This window comes from Crocuta crocuta, unplaced genomic scaffold, assembly GCF_008692635.1.
Source record: "Crocuta crocuta isolate KB4526 unplaced genomic scaffold, BGI_CrCroc_1.0 scaffold132, whole genome shotgun sequence".
NCBI lineage: Eukaryota > Metazoa > Chordata > Mammalia > Carnivora > Hyaenidae > Crocuta > Crocuta crocuta.
The window spans coordinates 2,581,236-2,600,869 of NW_027528611.1; the positions used below are offsets into that span (position 1 = coordinate 2,581,236).

The 19,634-nt window shown below is 44.6% G+C and overlaps 1 protein-coding gene across 2 annotated transcripts in view; it reads right to left on the minus strand.

Moving 5' to 3' along the window:
• Window positions 1-10,643: 10,643 nt before the first annotated feature.
• MAPK14 (mitogen-activated protein kinase 14) overlaps window positions 10,644-19,634 on the minus strand; it is a 74,206-nt gene continuing 65,215 nt past the window's right edge. The window contains exons 9-12 of one of the 2 annotated variants that reach the window (XM_077754905.1): window positions 19,189-19,268; window positions 16,752-16,830; window positions 13,821-13,994; window positions 10,644-12,989 (exon numbers count right to left, since the gene is read on the minus strand). In XM_077754905.1, coding sequence (XP_077611031.1) covers window positions 12,922-12,989; window positions 13,821-13,994; window positions 16,752-16,830; window positions 19,189-19,268 — 401 coding nt within the window. In that variant the 3' untranslated portion in view covers window positions 10,644-12,921. The remainder of the gene's footprint in view (window positions 12,990-13,820; window positions 13,995-16,751; window positions 16,831-19,188; window positions 19,269-19,634) is intronic. The other variant, XM_077754904.1, reaches the window with a different exon arrangement.

The following is a 19,634-nucleotide window of genomic DNA, read 5'->3' on the forward strand; positions in this document are numbered from 1 at the left end:
ACCCGGGAGGCCATCTCAACAACCTGGCCTTCCAGGGCAGAGGCCACTGGGTCCGCCCGCTCCACCCCTTCTCTGTAAACACCCAACGCCAGGGCACGTGAGTCGTCCCCAGGAGACCCACAACCCGTGTCCGGGTCAGAGAGAGCCAGGTAAGGCTAGTAGGACTATTCGCCATGGCAGAAGTCTGGGCTCTGGTCCCAGTGCTGCCTCTCTGGGTACTTTAGTTTTCTAGTTTATACACTTAACGAATAACGATGGAGTACTAATTACTTGCCAAAAATTGCTCCAAGAGCTTTAGCCACATGTAACTCATGTAATCCCCTTAAGGACCTTATGAGATGTGTGAATAATACGCTCCATTTTATATATGAAAAACATGAGGCACAGAGAGGCAAAGTGACTCTCCCAAGGTCACACAGCTAGTAAGGAGCAGAGCCCTTCTCCCTCTCTAATCCCTGAATCTCCCTATTTCTAGAAGGAAATGGCCAGTGGTATGCTAGAAAACTGGCATGGAGGGGGCAAGGGAGGGGGAGCCCCAATGCAGAGCGCTTACTGATTTGTGGTGTAAATACTTCCAACCACGGCCAAATTCGAGCTACCAGCTTGATGTCGCTGAACATGGGAGTCGAGAAGAGGTGCATAACGTCTGCTGTCGAGAGCCACAACCAGCAGGCCCCAGGGCTGTCAACCCGTGCGGACATGCGGCATCAGGGATAGGTGGGGTACTCGGCACAAACCACCGGCTGGTCCGCTGGGCCCCGGGACCGTGCCACTCTGTGCCTCCTAGGCCCTCCGGGGACCCCCCCACCCCACTTCGGTGAGGCCGCCCTCCCTCACCCAGGGCAGGATCTGGCTTTTGTCGCCTGCAGAGTGTACAGCCTGGCAGGCCACCCAGCACAGGTGTGACTGGCAGCCCAGCTGTGATTGGCCTTTCTGGCCAGAGCAGCCTTTCCTCCGCGACATTCCCCACCCCTGGTAGCTCCCTTTTGCCTTAAACTTAAAAGTCCTTAGCCTGTTGGACAAAGCTCGCTCTCATCTGGGCCTTGCCTTTCTTGCTAATGGGATCATCCACGGCATCGGTGCACAGACGACCTCCAGCCTAATACCTCATAGACACGCCTTACTCCTCCCTGGCACCACACCTCTGCCTGAGCTGTTGTCTTTCTGGAATGCCAATCCTCTGCCTTTCCAAGGATGGGGAGGACCCTCATGCCTCAAGAGCTGGCTCAGTAGCACTTCCTGGGGCTGGCTTTGCCAGATGGCTCCTAGCCAAGTGCGTTCTCCCTCCTCTGACTCCTGAAGGACACAGTGGGCCCTTAGACTTGAACTGTTAACATTCAAACAAAACTAAACTGACTGTCTTGAGGCTATGTGTGTCTCATTTCTCTCTGTCCTCCGAACCTACTTAGCCATGTGTCGTAAAGCCGTCATCCGTTCGCCCGAATTTTACTGAGCACCTATCAGGACCTTGAAGATCCACGGACAAATGTCACAGCGTCTGTCCTCCAGAAACTCATCCTCTCCTGAAGGAGGCAGAGCAGAACAGGAAATGAGAACATGCTGTCACCTGCAGGTGGGAATGTAAATTGGTTTGAGCTTTTAAGAGACCCGTGGAACAATGTTATCAAGACGGGAGAAATGTGCCCCTCCTTTATCCTGAGAATTCCACAGCTATCAACTTAGTCGACATAAAACAGACAAGGGCCACATCCTTATCACTGGTGTTTATCATCTATATCAATAAAGAGACCTTTCCAGCATCACGAGAGAAAAGGAAAAGGAAGGGGGAAAAAATGCCTGGACGGATTGTTCCAGATTTACAGAGTGGGTGTGCATTATTCCCATATGTGATTTTTTACTTGTGCTATATATGTATCTGTAAAAATATCCAACTGGATCATGCTGCAACTTCCTTCTTCACTCAAGGCTGGTGGAGAGGTCTGCCCATGTTGATTCCAATTAGCTCAAGATTTCTCAACCTCAGGGGCACCTGGGTGGCTNGTTGAGGGGGGCACATCATAGCCTCTGGCCTCTACCCACTAGACGCCAGCAGCTCACCCCTCACCCCCGAATTGTGATAACCAGAAAGGCCTCCGGACATGTCCCCGGGACATAGACAAAACTTTCAAGAGGGGGCAGAGAGTCCTTCGAGTACATTCCTTCGCTGCTGTGTAGGATTTTGTGTAGGAACACACTCCTGCTTATTTTCCTGTTCTCCTATTGATGGACTTTGAGGTTTGCTCCAGATTTTTTTCTTTTCTTTTTAAAAGATTTTTTATTTTTAAGCAATCTCTACACCCAACGTGGGTCTCGAACTCAGAACCCTGAGATCAAGAGTCACACGCTCCACAGACAGAGCCAGACAGGCGCCCGTGGCTTTTTGATTTTTGTTTTTTTCAAATCATGCTGAGTGAAGAGGCCCCCATGTTCATTTCCTTGAGCCCAGGGGGGAAGTTTCTCCAGAACGAGGACCTAGAAGCAGAATGCAGTTATAAAGTAAATGCAGCCTCTGCCCTTGCTAAATCCTGCTGAACTTCTTCCAACGTGTGGAAGTTTTACTTATAGTCTCGGTGTAGTCGAATTCGTTAGCCTTTTCCCTTATGATTTCTGGGTTTTGTGACATGTGCTTCGAAAGCCCTTCTCCATTTAAATCTTTGATGTCTCTGGAAGTGAGTATAGCTAACGGAGGAAAGTAACTGTCCAGCTGTCTCTGTGCCATTTACTTACTCAGATGACTGAATATACATGCATCCATCTCCACAGAAGTTATTAAATATTTTTACAGATTTAGAAAATCTTCTAGAAGTTAAGCCATACTGTCAACAGCTGTTATTTCTGGGAAGTGGGATAACGGATGTTACCTAGGTGCATTTAAAAATTTTTTCCACGGGGGTGCCTGGGTGGCTCAGTCGGTGAAGTGACCGACTCTTGATTTCGGCTCAAGTCATGATCTCACAGTTCATGGGATTGAGCCCCACATCGGGCTCCTCGCTGATGGCACGGAGCCTGCTTGGGATTTTCTCTCCCTCTCACACTAAAAAATAAATACATAAACTTAAAAAAATAAAAAAGTTTCAACAATAAACACGTTTTGTGTCATGACAAAATAATAGTAGTTAGAAAAAGAAATGTGGTAAGTGCTTTGACCAGTAAGCTTGGTGGAAGTTACAGACACACCTGGAGGGGTCACGTGACTGGAGGCTGGGGAGAGGCTGGGTGCGCTGGGGTGTTCCCTAACTAGGGAGCAGGTGGGACTCAGCAGTGGCAGAACACCTCCAGATGGGAACGCTCCTCACCACAAGCATTTGTCAGCAGTCATTATCAGGTAGTCACTGCCTCCGTCGCTGGACAGAGCTGTGGGTGTGGGTTTTCGGTACAGGGCCCCAACCATCAGCTGTGTCATCCCTGAGCAATGGCCAGGGGGAAATGGGTCTTCGTGTAATGGCAGCGGATGATGACACAGCCGGAAACAGATGACTACATTGGCAGCCCTGCCAAGGGGAGCCAGCTAATCAGGTCAAGGACACACAGGCCTAGGACGCCCGTGAAAAAAACCCCACTGTGTCAGCTGGGTGCCAGGAAGGTGGAACAAAGGTGCACCTGGCCCAGAAATGCCCCCCAGCAATGAGCCCTCGGAAGTTCTGTTCTTGGGGTCCCAGGGGAGTGGTACAGTCATTGTTTGTGATGATCTTCTTCCCCATTAGCATGTCAACTTCGAGAAGGCACCGCTCTTTTAGCTTTTCCCATGTTCCCAATTTCCGGCGCATAGAAGTTACCCAGCAGATACTTATGAAATTGAATGAGGGGGCAAGATATAAGGACTTCCAGTTTCCCCTTCTTTTTCCCTGATGTTTTCATCTGAAGGTGGCAGATGGATGGGGAAACCATAGGAAGTATCTGGATCATGGCCATCAGCCACCTTCAATAATCTTTTGATTCTTGTTCCACTTCATTAAACTGCTGTATCTCCAACTCGAATTATACAGCAAGATGTAACCCAGAGAATCAGAGTTCCATTGTCTTAAAAGTTGTCCGTTCTTGAACTGGAAACTTCCACACAGCACCGTTTCTTAGGGCAGGTAATCTGTACATCTTTGGTATCTTTCTTTTGATGGTCTTTGCTCTTATAGACTGTTGCTTATACAAACAGGAAGCAGAGGACAAGATGATTTGCAAGAGATTCAAAGATGATAGTCATTCACTGACTCAGTCAATAAAGATCGGCTGCCTGTTGCATGTCAGACACCATGCTAGGTGATGATGGGACATAGTTGCAAACAAGATGGCCTGTGCCCTTGAGGACATACAGCCCTGAACTAACATTTACTGAGCATTGAATGTATTCCATTGAGCACTTAACGTGCCTTAACTCATTTTATCCTCACAACAACCCTTGGAGGCAGGTTCAGAAAGATGAAGTAAAGATGAAGTGCTAAAGATTGTACCACTCGGAGATAGAGGGACTGGGATTTGGACCCATGCAGACTGTTTCCAGAGCCTGTGTCCTTAACCTTTGCATGTTTTTGCTCTAGAGCCCACGACACAAACATCAGGCCATGACAAAGCAGTGTGACAGAACACAGCTAGTGCCACTGCAGGTCAATGCAGACAAGCACAAGCGGCACGCAGGAGGGACCGCTGATCCAGGCTGGGGGGTGGCCAGGGAAGGTTTGCGGAGGGAGTGGTATGGCTGGCTGGCCTGGAGGAGTGAGGAACGACACAGGGGGTTCTACACAGAGGGCACGCCGTGCACAGAGACCAGAAGAGACAAGGCTAAAACACACAGTGGCACTGTTCCTGCGGAGCACTGCCACAGCGGGCGAGGGAGAAGTGACAGAAAGCTGAAGGAGGGCAGGGGGGCAGAGGTGGCTGCTTGCAGCCTGTACCCAGGCCCACTTCTCTGCTGAGCGCTGAACATACCTTTCCATCCCAGGTGAGCAAGAGGCAAGGGAGAGGGGGCTGGGCGATGCCCAGTGTGCCCTGAGTGAGGCGAGGCACCAAGTGCCCAGCTGTGGCAGCCGTGGACACTGGTGTCTTTTCACTCCTTCCCTCCTTGGCCAGAAACAGCCAGCAAGTCCTTAGGGAAACCATGCAGAAGGAATACAGTTTTTTATTTTCTTTTGGAAACCAGGAGGGGCATGCCTAAGGTCAATGCTGCAAAACTGTGGAGCTAAGAGTCCTTTCATGGTGATTTTTGATTTTTGATTCCAGCCTCGGCAGTCATGTGACTCAGGATGAGGATCTGAGACCTGATTTGTAGAGAAAACCCAAGTAGGGATATCAATTGCTTAGCATACAGTGGGGGTCAATAACTACTTTTTAGTAGGGAAGGAGGGGAACGAAAGAGGAGAATAAGGAAGTCAGACTTGTTCTTCCATGTGGAGGTTTTATTGCTTAAGGCTCTCCAGCCCTTGAGTCATTTCTATGTCAGCCGTTCTCGAAGGGTGAACTTTGGAAGTCGTGGAGTCATTTTTGGTTGTTGCAATGACCAGGGCTTTTTGATAGGAGGAGGCATCATGCAGAGTGAGATTCTCAACAAGGATTGCTTCCTATGACAAGATACATCCTGCTGGACATTCATGTAGGTGGAAAAACCTATTTGTGGTTATCTGACCCTAGACTGTAGCTTGAACTTTATGTATAAAACACAGGCTCGTTGTTTTTTCTTTTTTGCGTATATACTTAAAATTTCCAGGATCACAACTGAGTATATAAAAACAGATTAGGGGCACCTGGGCAGCTTGGTCGGTTAAGCGTCCGACTTCGGCTCAGGTCATGATCTCACAGTTTGTGAGTTCAAGCCCCCACTGGGCTCTGTGCTGACAGCCCAGAGGCTGGAGCCTGATTCAGATTCTGTCTTCCTCTCTCCCTCTGCTCCTCCCCTGTTCACGCTGTCTCTCTCTCAAAAATAAACATTAAAAAAAATTAAAATTAAAAAAGATTCTACTTATTCATTTGAAATTTTACAAACAGTTGTTCCCCAACTTCAGAAAATCACATGACTGACGGCAGTCCATCATAGTATTTGAGCTGCCAAGACAACTTGACACAGTGGTCACATTCAACACAATTCTGTGTTTAGGAGCAAGTACCTAACTGCTTCAGCATGTCATTTATTTATTTATTTATTTATTTATTTATTCATTCATTCTTTTAAATTTAATTTTATTTTTGAGAGAGAGAAACAGAGTGCAAGCAGGGGAAGGGCAGAGAGAGAAGGAGACACATAATCTAAAGCAGGCTCCAGGCTCCATGCTGTTAAGTACAGAGCCCAATGCGGGGCTCGAACTCATAAGGTGCGAGATCATGACCTGAGCCTAAGTCAGATGCTTAACTGACTGAGCCCCCCAGGCGCCCCTGCTTCAGTATGTCTTTTATGTGGTTAGGCTTGAGCATTCACACATTGAATTCTATCTTTTTTCTGTATCCATCATTTATATTAGATCATTCTATCTGCTTTGAAATCGTGTATGTACGTTATCTATGAATTTCACTTCAGAATCATAAGAATGTTTCAAAATATTAGTTATGCAAAACCATGTTGGATCTGATAAAGAGTTGAGAGCCACTGTTCTTCACCAAGGGGCCAGGCTGACCCTGTGGTTTTACATCTTCTTTGTGGCCCCCATCAAACAGCACTCCAAAGGTGATGGTGTACCCATATTTTCCTCATTGCAAAACTGGACTTGTTACTTCCTCATTTAATCGCTTAATGACTTCTACAGAACACACATTCTCTAAACTGAACTCCTCAAGAAGGTCTGCAGTACAACAGTGTCCCGTAGGCAATGGGTACTCCACCCACAGCCTCTGGCCTCAATAATAGGAGTTTTCCAGAAACCGCCCTGGAGGTAGGCCCTAGACTATTTCATCCACAGAGGTCTCCTCCCAGGGGGCTTCAGGGGCTCACACCGTAGCGGCGCCTGGGTGGCTCAGTCAGTTAAGCACTGGCTTTGGCTCATGTCATGATCTCGCGGTTTGTAGATTCGAGCCCCGTGTTGGGCTCTGTGCTGAAAGCTCAGAGCTTGGAGCCTGCTTCGCATTCTGTGTCTCCCACCCTTCACCTCAAAAATAAAACATTAAAAAAAAAAAGCTCACACTGTAAGGAGGACACTCCTACCCTCACTCTAATAGAATAGCTTCAATGCCCAAAGTCAGTTCAAGTGAGATGCAAAGTAACCAGTATCTTGAGTGTCCTCAGCATACTGGGCACAGAGGTTTATTTCACTTACAAATCTTCACAATCACCTGAAAACTAAAAACTATTACGCCAGCGTCACATTCCTGACAAAGCTTGAGCCCAGATTTGAACCAGAGATTTGTGGCTTCAAAACCCAGTATTGCTTTCCACTGTAACCCACCACCTGCCTAAGAAAATCTTGCAGTCATACCCCAGTTTAATTAATACATTTTCTGGCTGTGGGCAATGGCCAAAAAGCTTCTGAACAAAGAAGAGTTGTATCCACTCGACACCCACTTCCGTTTTCTTTTTTTTGAGAAATGGAATAGCCTTAATCCAGTATCAAGCATACTTTCTTGTGAACTATCCTTTTCTCCAAAAAAGATATACTCCAGTCTTTAAAAAAGCCATTCCTACTTTGAGAACAGGTTAGCGGGTGTTGACCTTCAATTATTTCTTCAAGAAAAGGGTCTTTGTGAGGCACCTGGGGGCCTGGGGGGCTCAGTTGGGTAAGTGTCCAACTTTAGCTCAGGTCATGATCTGATGATCAGGTTCATGGGTTCAAGCCCCACACGGAGCTCTTTGCTGTCAGCACAGAGCCTAATGTGGGGCTTTAACTCACAGCCCCAAGATCAAAGAGTCACATGCTCTACTGACTGAGCCAGTCAGGTTCCCTGAGGTTTCTCAGCATTAGACCAGTGGTTCTCAACCAGGGACGATTTTGTACCAGGGGACATTTGGCAATGTCTGGAGACATCTCTGGCTGTCATAAGGGGGAGAGAAGTGGAGACGCATGCCACCGTGATCTTGTGAGAGGAAGTCAGAGACGCTGCTTAACAACCTACAATGTACAGGTCTGCCTCTACAAGTAACGCTCTGACCCCAGATGCCAATAGAGCCCAAAGCTGAAAAACCCTGCTTCACATCCCTCAAATACACACTTCTCCTAGGGAAGAAACTACCCAGCCCTCTCAGCAGGGGGCAGAATCCTGCTACAAAAAAGGAGTGGGTGGTGGTGTTCTGCTGAAACTGGGGGATGGTTCTCCAGATCTCTCTCTCTCTCTCTCTCACACACACGTCTTTCTTCTCAAAAGTTCTTTGCCAAGTTTTCTGATCACGAAAGTATTCAGTGTGTTTTCATAAAACACAACAGAAATTGTACACAGTTAGAGCCTCCTATAATCGCACTGCCCAGAGTGTGTTTCTCTGGGCCCTTCCTAGCAGTATGCTATCTTTGTATCAGAAAAAAGGGGGTCGGTATACTACAGTTTGCCACTTACCTTCTCTCGCTCCTAATATATCCTGCACATGTACCCAGGTCTCGATATAAGGTGTTCCACTGTAAGATGGCTATGTTATTCAAGGCCTCATTGGCAGAAATGTCAATACTTTGCGATGACAAAGAACAGGACCCCGAGTGACCTTTTACTTTTTCATTCATGCACTTGGGAGAAGTGTCAATGCTAAGTCCATAGCATATATTAAAATGTATCCGTATTATAAATAAAAAAGGTCTTCATTTGCATATTTGGGAGCTAAGTCCTCGTAGCTATCAGATTTTACAGCCAAGTGAAGGTCATCACACAAGAACACTGAACTAACGAACGGACTACTTAGAAAATTAGTCCCTTTTTGCTTCATAAGCATCTGAACCCAGAGTGTCTCTCCTACCCAGTGTCTTCTGTCAGTCTCTGACTAATTACATTGCAAGCATATGACCAATGACACAAATATAGCAGATTAATTGCAGTAAGTAAATCTTGCAAAAGATGGTAGATTTGATAAAGTTGATAAAATAATGCAAGAAAGCTACTTAGATCTCACAAATGTGGATCGGGCAGACTCCAAGCAGACAACAATAAAAAGAGAAAAGTCATCAAGTGACCAAGAGAGACTTAGAAAAAAGAACAAGGGGAATATCAAAACATTGAGGTCCTTAGGAAAACTGAGGAAGACCTTGAATATTCTTGCCCAAATTCCCCCTCTGACTATGCTGCAAAAATCAAAATGGGAAGGATGCTGCAGGCCGTTAAAGACGGTGTCACTTGAGAAACACTTTGTCCTTTGTTAATTACGAAAGCATATCTGAAATGATAAATATGCTTTCAGAGTTTTGTTCCGTTTTCACAATCGTCCCAAACAGACTTCCTCTTTCCTCAATCGCCACCGCGTACGAGGAGACTCTGGTCCTCATTTGCAGTGGGCTCACTTCAGAGAACTTTCTCTGGTGTCCGTTGTCCCTGAGCTACCAGGCAGGGCCGGCCACTCAGAAGTCGAGGAGGAAGGCTGAGTCACGGCGCTCGTGCCTGGTAGGCGGGGACAAAATATTTCCTGCAACCATCTGTCCTTACAGAGGCTTGTATATCACGAGTGACCGCTGGGTCCCTTTCCTTTTACCTTCTTAAGAAGCGGAGGAGGACAGGATGAAGAAAAGAGTCTGTGCTCGGTTTGCCTTCTTTCTGCCACTATTCCCAGCTGCCAGCCCGGGACCAGACACCACAGGAAAAATACCCGGCTGCCCGCTCTTGATATCGTCGCAGGCTGGGCCTCAGCGATGGGCCTGGGACACCTGTCAGCATTCCGAAGCCACTGAGAAAGAAGCGCATGGACAAAGGCCCTGAAACCAGCCACGGGATCTTGGGGACCTTTAATCCTGTGCTGCAAGTCCGTTGTTTTGAGGAATATTGTTGAGGGTTATGAGACAAAAGAGTCGTAAAAGAGATTTGCTTAAAAGTCTATAAACAATATAGATACGTAGGTACACATGCAACCTTCTCTCGGACAATTTTCACATAAAAATATACTCTCTACAGATTGTCTTCGAATGTCAAAGCCGAAAAGAACCCAAACAACTACGTAAACAAACTTCATTTTACAGATGAGGAGACTGAGGTCCTAGGCCAGGGGTCGGCAACCGTTTTCTGTAAAGGGCCAGAGGGCGAATGGTTTAGACCTTGTAAGCTGTGTGGTCTTCGGGCGGCTATTCAACTTAGTCATTGTAGCACAAGGGCAGCCAGAAAATACATAAACAAACATGCAGCTGTGTTCTGATAAAACTTTATTCATAGACATTGAAATTTGAATTTTACATTATTTTCCACACGCTACAAAAATACTGTTCTTTTGATCTCGATCATTTAGCAATGTAAAAACCACTTTTAGTGGGCTACGCGGACCCCCGTCCTGGGCCACTCTGACACCCAAGTGTAGTAATACAGGGCCTGCTGTGTTATTATATACCTCGTTTGCTATTTGCTCTACCCATCCCCACCAAAGACTCAGATCTGCTTCACCATAAAGTGTACAACTAAGGATCTCTGTGTTTTCTAAATTTTAGGAGTAATATGGAGATCTATCAGAAGCATAAACCAGGCCGCAACTGAAAGAACACTGATATGATGCCATATCGTGCACTGAATAAAAACCAATCAACATAAAGATATAAGAAATTTGAGAAACTCGCTAACTTTGAAAAATAGGCTTTATTTTAACCAGTGGTATTTACGGTAGGACATCCTATATGGCATAAATGATTACAGCCAAGTTCATGAATACAAATACAATAGCAGTTTCCCTCATTCTCTCTTTTGCTTTCTGTTCAGAGAAATCAGGAGATGGGAGCCTGATGCTCAGAAACCAAGGAGCTCTTCCACAGGCTCCGGCTGAGCATAGTTAGCATCCTAACACATACACGATCACATGTGCAAAGACCTTTATGAGAAAATACCCAGACCAGTATTTCCGCAGGAAATCACACTAGCATTTATGACCAGACACGGCTGATAAAATTCATCTTCCTGTGGACTGTGAGGATTTGAACTGCACATAAAGGAGATGAGGCCTTTGCGTCCATTTTCCTTTAAAGAGGGGGAGAACCTCAGGTGAGGAAGCCTGCCTCTTTCCTTCTCGCTCCAGCTGACTCAGGGGGGCTCCCCATCCCTCCAGAGGGCACGCGCCACGGCACTGTGATAGAGATGGATACACCTTGTCCCAAACACAAGATTTTGCCATGCCACCAACAGTGGACGTGGCTTTGCGCTTTCTTATTTCGCAAAAGGTTTAAATGCGTGGGCCCTTAGGTGGGACAAGATGCCTGAAGTTCAGAAAATGACGGAAGCGACTCTTCTCTACCCCTGGGGACATTTCATCTTTGTGAAGTTGAAAATACAAAATATTAGAACAATTTGCCCTTTCTCCCCATCAAATGGAATCCCATTCTCAAAGGATTCCTGCAATATACAAAATTCTGAAACGAAATTTGTTTCTCCCCAAACCAAGACCAAGATTTCAATGTTAAGCTGCCAGGAAGACCCAATCCCAAAGAAGGGCGGAGAAGACACCTCATTACTTCTCTATTCACCCTGTTTAGACAAAGATAGCTAAAGGAGTTTTGGGCCTCATGAGTTTTTATTTTTCACTTTGAATTCCGGCATTTCTTAGCATTGGCTATTGGGAGTGAGTGAGGAGAACAATTTGTTTTTCTAAGTCTGAGATACTCCCGGGAAGAGCCCCGATCTTTCCCGCGACAGTTCCCTATAAACAGTTTGTCAACAAGCAGACGGCAAGAGTGAAAATACCGGCCACCCATCTGTTCCATTTCTTCATAATTTTCACATCAAAAGCACCTAGAGTATCAATTGTGTTCAACACAAAATAGCACTGGGACTGGAGAGAGGGTGACGTCACCTGCCCCTGGCATCGGTCGAGGCGACGACGTGGGCTCTGAACAAACCTGCCCGGCCCCAGGGCCTCCCGGAGAGAAGACAAGCAGCAGCGCATGCTCAAATAGTAAGACGTGCAGAACACATCATCACTCCGCGGGGAATATAGAGCACACAGGAAGTACACGGACAGCAAGAACTGGCTTCTACCTGCTGGGGCTGATACATGGGAGACCTCCGCACGGAAGGTGGCGCGAGCAGAGAAACGGCAGCACCTGGGGCGCGGTGGGGAGGGCGGGGGAGAGAAGCACACACACGCATGCTCACACATGCACACGCGATGCCTCCAGGGGCTCCCTGGTTACTCTGGGTTCACGTGTGGCCGCCCAACACCCTATTTGCCCGGCTCAGAACTTCACCTGCCACGCTCTCGAACTACCTACGCTTTCTTCTCTCCTTTTAAGGCACGAGCATATTTACAGTTTCAGACATACCTGCTGAGTTCTGAGAATCATACTAAGCGAAGTCAATCACAGACGAGTGCACAGAAGCCAGTTGGTCCTTTTTGGCTGCGCGTGTCGCTGAGGGACGCTTCTAAAGCATCCAGAAAGTGTGAGCCCTCTCTCTGTGCCACTAGAGGATGCAGGCGAGTCTACTGCCCAACGCAACGGGGGCCCACGGGAGAGATGGGAAAAGCATGAGTGGGTTCTGGGACATTTAATAAATTTTACTCGGCTTTTGACAAACCCTAACCGGAGGCAGCTCTCACCTGCCTGAGCTGGCTCTCACAAAGAGCAAGCAGTGACTGCCACAGAGCTTCTGGAACTTTCCACATAAAGTCACTGTGATCATAGTTTGCTAGTATTCTCTTAACCCTCCCCACAAAGACAGACACACACATGCACACGCACAGGAGCGCACACATACATACACACACACACACACACACACACACACACATCCCTTCCACCATGGAGGAAATCTTAGCAACAAGAGGCACTTGAATGATATTTGGAGAGTTCCCACGAAAAGGCCTTCCCCTCACAGTGAAGTGGGATCAACCAAACAGAAACCAGGTGCTCAGGACTCCATCTCTTCTTGGTCAAGGGGTGGTGGCACAAAGCTGATGACTTCATCGTAGGTCAGGCCTAGAAATTGGGAAGGAAAAGTAGGATGTGAAAGTTTAGATTATTCTCTTGGCTGGCAAGCACTTTTAATTTCAGAGCTCGAGATCCTTCCTCCCTGTCCAGGGTGGTGGTTTGACGGGCTACCTCAAAGAACTGCCTCGTGGCTTATGTGCGCTAGCCTCACGGAACATGTGATTACACAGCAGTTCAATGATACACGTGAAAGAACTATTTTTACTTATTTGTTTCATTCCTCAGCACCTCCTCTTTAAAGTTCTCTGAAGAAGGTGCTCAAGAATAACAGAGCATTCCTACAAGCTACAGCACCAGATATTTTTGGCTTGGGGATTTAACTGGAGTTCTGAAAGCGTGTTTTACGGAAAGAATGTGAGACTGGACATTGAGGAGACACATAGATTCCATTTCTGGCTGCGTCCCTAACTAGGTCTAAGGTTACAGACAAGATAAAAACTGTCCATCCATTGTAAAACGACAATTCTATAGTTCTATCAGTTGTAAAACCATAAAAATACCTTATTCCCTACTTATCTCAGAGAGATGTTGTAAATGTAGATTCTGAGAACCTCAACGCTCTATACAGATGTGACGGGCTGTGTGCAAAATCAGATCAGACACAAGCACTTCAAAGGTCCAGAGAGTATCATCTACAGCAGATAGTTGCTGTCAGACAAACATATTCATTCTGCATCCAAGACACTAGTGACAAGTTTTAATAAGTTGGTTATAAACAGAAATTCTATTTTCCCACAGCTTTTGGTTCATGGCTCACCTAAGAAAGATTTTTAAACCTAAGTTCTCACACCAGATGTTCATGCTGCTCCTATGACTTACTTTTCCATTCATCTATAAGGAGGTCCCTGCTCTCAAAGGACTGATCGTAAGGATCAGCCACTGGTTCATCATCAGGATCATGGTACTGAGCAAAGTAGGCGTGTGCAAGTGCTTGGGCCGCTGTGATTCTCTTGTCTGAGTCCAATACGAGCATCTTCTCCAGCAAGTCGACCGCTATCGATACCACGGATTGGAAGGAAAAAAAGAGTTTTTATTACGTTAGCCAAAAATTATGCTTTATTAGGCAAACACACAATTTTGAGTTCTCATAATAAACAAAGGAATTCTCCCCCCAAATGTCTGCTCTAGGATACATTATCCTCTCCTTCTTCTGTGTGTGTGTGTACTGTGCTTTTAAAGAATACAGTACTAAAGAGCGATTTTTAAAAATAACCGAGATTCTGTTTCAACAAGCTTTTGTGGAATGCCAATGTTAAACTGCTACCACTGTAGTCAAACTGCGTCAAAATGAAAGCCTATAACCAAAGTAATCAGGAAAAGGTAAGCAGCCTGCTTTTTGTTTTGTTTTGTCCGCCTGCACTGTTTATTTACTAACATAAGGCAATGAATATTCATTAAACAGATCTTCAAACAATGAACAAATTGAGGGTTTTACATGGCTGTGTGGGTGAGACATGGTATTTGGATAAAGGAAATAAAATTTTCACTATGAAAAATCTCAGTGTACAAAATAATAGTACAGTGAATACTCATATGCCCACCACCATCCATACCCAACAATTAACATTATCTAGGGCTGTCGGTTAAGCATTCGACTTCATCTCAGATCATGATCTCGCAGTCTGTGAGTTCGAGCCCCATGTCGGGCTCAGCGCTGACAGCTCAGAGCCTGGAGCCTGCTTCAGATTCTGTGTCTCCCTCTCTCTCTGCCTCTCTCCCTGCTCACGCTGTGTGTCTCTCTCTCCATCTCTCTCAAAAATAAACATTTAAAAAATTAAAAACAAAAAACAAAAAACATTATCTATCTCGATCTATTTAACTGTGTTTTCTGCTAGACCATTTTAAAATAAATTGATAGGCATGGTACTTTACCCCTAAATATTTCAGCATAAAGACATCTTTCTATATAGTCACAAAACTATCATATCTGACAAACAGCTAATTCTCAAATATCATCTAAAATCTAGTTTATGTTAACACTTCTCCAAGTATCCCAAAGTTGTCTTTTATACCTAGTTTGTTCAAACCAAGATCCAATTAAGGGTCACCCACTGCATTTGATCAAATTTCCTAGGGTGAAAAGAACCATGTCCTAATAACCAATACCTTGATGAAGAATAAGGCGGGGGTAAGAAAAAGATTCCTCTAAGATCTTGATGGATACAAATACGCACACTACATTCAAGGGCAATTTAAGTTTTAATTCACGTTTTAAGAATGACAGTTAAACATGATGTCAGTGACTGACAAAATACAGCTGTCCCTATTTACATCGTTGGTGTAACCCTGCTCAGTTAATATGCTGGGCACAAAGTTCATGGTCAGTAACACCATGTTCTGTCTGCAGGAAGAAACTCCGTATGACATCACTGTTTGGCAGTGAGCTATCAGGCATGTTTGAATCCCGACAACTGCAGGGCTGAGCACCAGATGGCCCAGAGCCTCCATTCAACTCATTTGCAGTCTGTATTGCTAGGTGGTATCCAGTTCTTTTGAGACTATTTAAATGTCATGATTCCAGAGAAGGATGGACGTGACCTAAATAAACTGCTGGGGCACACACAGACCTCCCCGCTTCTCTAGAAAAGTGAATTAACAAGTCTCTTTGAGTTGGCTAAGAGGAAGTCAAACAGTGAGCCCTGCCAGGTCTGAAACATGAACTGATATGATGAAAATCCATTCAGAATAGAATGACAGACAAGAAAGCTACCAGCAGTCAACATAATTTCCCAACATCTTTAGAATATTTACGACTCAAAGAGAGCTTCTCACAGATCCTTGAACTAAATACAGCTCAAATAAGGCATACAAAGCCATCGGGAGCGTACCAGGGCAGATGCAAACCTAAACCGACCGCACAGAATTCTGTATACCCCTGATGAGTTTGGGGACTCATTTTTGGATGTGACAGTGGCCCAGCTGAGGTCTGGCACACTTATAATCTCCAAGGCTGACACAGACTCACCCCAACCTGCCCCACTTCTCGAAAAATGTGAGCATCTCTGCTATTGTAAGAATGAACACAGTAACACTGAAATCACTCTCAACAATCACTACGGAAGAAGTACTTAAAAAGGCAAAGCGACTCAGCCTTCATTACGACTTCTGAAGAGGGCATCACGATGATCAGCCCCCCAGCACAGCTGCTGGGACCCTTAAAGAGAGTAGGACCCTCTGAGAGATTTTAAAACCTACTACAATCTTACATATGGAACATGTATAATCATACACATATCACACACTCTTCAGAAAAGAGAGGTTAATTATACTATTATCATAGCATTGCCCCCTCCCTGTTGTAGGAAGGCCCTGGTATGATTTTTCTGTGTCTGCCATTAAAGAGCACTGTCCACTACACAATTGTTGAATCAGGGAATTAGAGCCTCAGGCAATGACACTTTAAGGGGCCATCTGAAGCGTGTATTAGCCCCAGCTTTAAGGAATAAAGCAACCCCCCCCATTTTTTAATGTTTCATTTATTTTTGAGAGAGCATGCACATACGCACACGAGTGGGGGAGAGGCAGATGATCCAAAGCAGGCTCTATGCTGTCAGCACAGAGCCCAATGTGGGGCTTGAACTCACAAACTGTGAGATCATGACTTGAGTTGAAGTTGGACACCTAACCGACAGAGCCACCGAGGCACCCCAATGGCACCCTATTTAATCAAAAGGAAAAACTCTTCTTCAAATCCCTAGTTTATGGCATAAACAATTCAATAGCCTTGAGATGAGGATATGATCAACTTACCCAAGGGATTGGCACCAATAAATACATTTGCAAAGTTCATTTTCGGCATCTGGGTCAAAGACTGAATGTAGTTTCTTGCCTGTAAAAATAAAAGGTTTTCAAAATGGCTTTGTTCGATAATGTTACTGCTTCCAGAGTCTCAGTCCTGCCAAGGAACAAGCGTGACCAGACAAAATCTGCTAGCTTTGGGGTTTATGACTGTCTTTGATATTCAACTAAAGACTTCTCTTTTACTACCATCTGAACTTCCTTAGGTATGATCATCGCCTTGGTTTATTCTGGCTATCTCTCTCAGTTACATTTGAATGAGTGAATGAGAATGCTAGGCAATTAAGTTCCCTTTTAATAGCTTTCTGATCAAAGGGTCAGAAGTTAAAAAAAAAAAAAAAAAAAAAGAGGCCAGGATATCTAAGAAGTTCCCCTTTCTGAAACAGCCTTCCTAGAAAGCTAAAATTAGTACAGGGATTGGTGCTCCTAAGGAAAGTCTAGGACTAGCACTCTGCTGATGGTGCTGATCTCAGTAGGTGCTCTTGGTACATAAAAAGGATATTCATGTCGAACCTTGCTAACAAAGTCATCGAGGTAACACAAAAGTAAACATAAGCTTAGTATATTATTCTAAGAGTCTTGAGCACATTTAAAAAACACTAGTTAATAAGAGTAACAAACAAGAGTGGGTTATAAGTTACATGGCTTGTGCAGAAATCTTTCCCCTACCACTTAGAAGGTACATCTTTTTGGGCTAGTCCTCAACTAACTGCAAAATATTAGTATTAGATATTAGTATTTGGCTTGCCTGTAACATACAGTCCTTGTGATACTCAAGTACGATAAAGTTCATGAAAGAGCTTCCAACTAAAATTCTGACACAAACAACATTTATATTACCAGTAGAGTTGCTATTTGTTTGGTCGTTATGGCAGAACAGGCTTGAGTTTGAATCTTGAGTTTATCACTTTGGGTAAGTTACTTATTTTCTTTAAGTCTTGAGTTCTTCTTCTGTAAAATGAGATTAACAATGCTGACCTCACCGGGCTGCAGTGAGGATTAGAGATAACAAGCCAGCACTTCCTCAGCACAGTGCTTGGTTCAGAGAGATGGCTCAATAGACACTAAATGCCATCTGTTGCCTTTAGAAAGTTCGCTCTCATTCCCTAATGGTGTTTCATCTTCACAAATTCTGAACTTCACCCTAAGGAACTTAGGGCACCAAATATTATACAGGACTGATGCTCTACCAAGGCAAAACCAAAAACTGGTCTTGAGAATAATCATATAAATACAAATGTAACTCATAAATATGTGCTTCCGATATTAGGTATTAAACTAGGTCTATGACCGTCCCTGTTTCTAAAAGTAAAGCCCACTCACTATCAGTCCATCTGAGCTAAAACTTTTTAAAATCTATCTTAACTACTTCCTTAAAATTCCTGTTTTAACAAAGCTCCACACTAAAAGTACATACGTATGCTGTATATGTGTGTAAATACACACACACACAAGCTTTAGAAAAAGTTCTGGTTGCTAGGGCAACTTCACCTTCTTAGTCATTGTATGTGGAGCAAGTAGGAGAAGTCTGCTGTGAAGAGCCACTGAGAATCTTTCCAATTGGAAAAGAAAGTTCTGTGAATTGACTGTCCACATGGCTGTAATCCCTTCCTTCTTGAGCATGAAGATAAAAGGATGAAGGGAAAACAGAGGTAAGAATACCTGTCTCATGCAGAGAACGGTCATTTCTCTTATAAGATTAAAAAAAAAAAAGGTGAATTTCAAAACTGAAATATAGCTGAAACAGAAACAGAGCTGCTGGGAAGGGCCTCTGTTATGCCAATCTGACTCCCAAGAGCATTAATGGCGCCTTAGAAATAAGTGCCCCAATCATCTCTGATAAAAGAAAAACTAGCATTAGATTAAGTAGTAAGAACTGGTAAAGAAGACACCTTATCCTGTATCAGTGTTCATATTTATTCCATATTATTTGTATATTTTCTTTTAAATATAGAAGTTATTAGTGTTGGATATATTATAGATTTTTTTTCTTTAAAGGAAGAATCCTCTTTGGGTCATTATAAAAATTGATGAATAAGAGAGCCTCCTAATGGTCCTCATTTAAATACACTTCCAGCCTAAAGCCATCAGGTGCTAACATACCCTAACTAGGAAATCATAACGGTCTCTTAAGCACTAAATTCAACCCAAATACAGAAGTAATATCATGTTCTATTTACAAGTCTATAAGTTATATTCTCAATCCATAGGATTGGGTGATGTTTTATCCCAGTGTCAACATTTTGCAACGGCACATAGGCAGTCATCAGTATCAAGGCACATGCAAAAGCACTCAGTGACATTAAAAACTGTGTTGATTATACAGTGGCAATAAAACAAAATGTGGCCTCCTGACTTGGATATCCCTACACAGTCTGTTTGTTCTCACCTCATGGCTTGGCATCCTGTTAATGAGATAAGCAGGGGGGGTCCCCGTCAGACGCATAATCTGCTGAAGCTGGTTAATATCTTAGATGCCTAGTCAAGGGCATTGTTTAAACATACAGTGCAAAAAAAATAATAACTTTCAACTCAAGTTTTTAAGAAGGCCAAAAAAGCCACCCCCAAACAAAGGAAAAACCCACTCCCCATTCATCCTCTTCCACCCCGGCCAGAGCCCAAGGCTGCGTGTTAAGGCGCGCTTCTATGAATGGCATGAGAGTTATTAGACACGCAGCCAGTGACTGGCCATGCAGATAAGAAAAACTGCTTTTCTTTCATTTTAGCATCATCTTTCACATGAACTATTTCAGGTTCCCTGGAAAGAGACGGCCCCGTGATCCAGGATGCCAGCCAGAGAATTGTTGTCAACAGGATGGCCAAAATCTGTTGAGT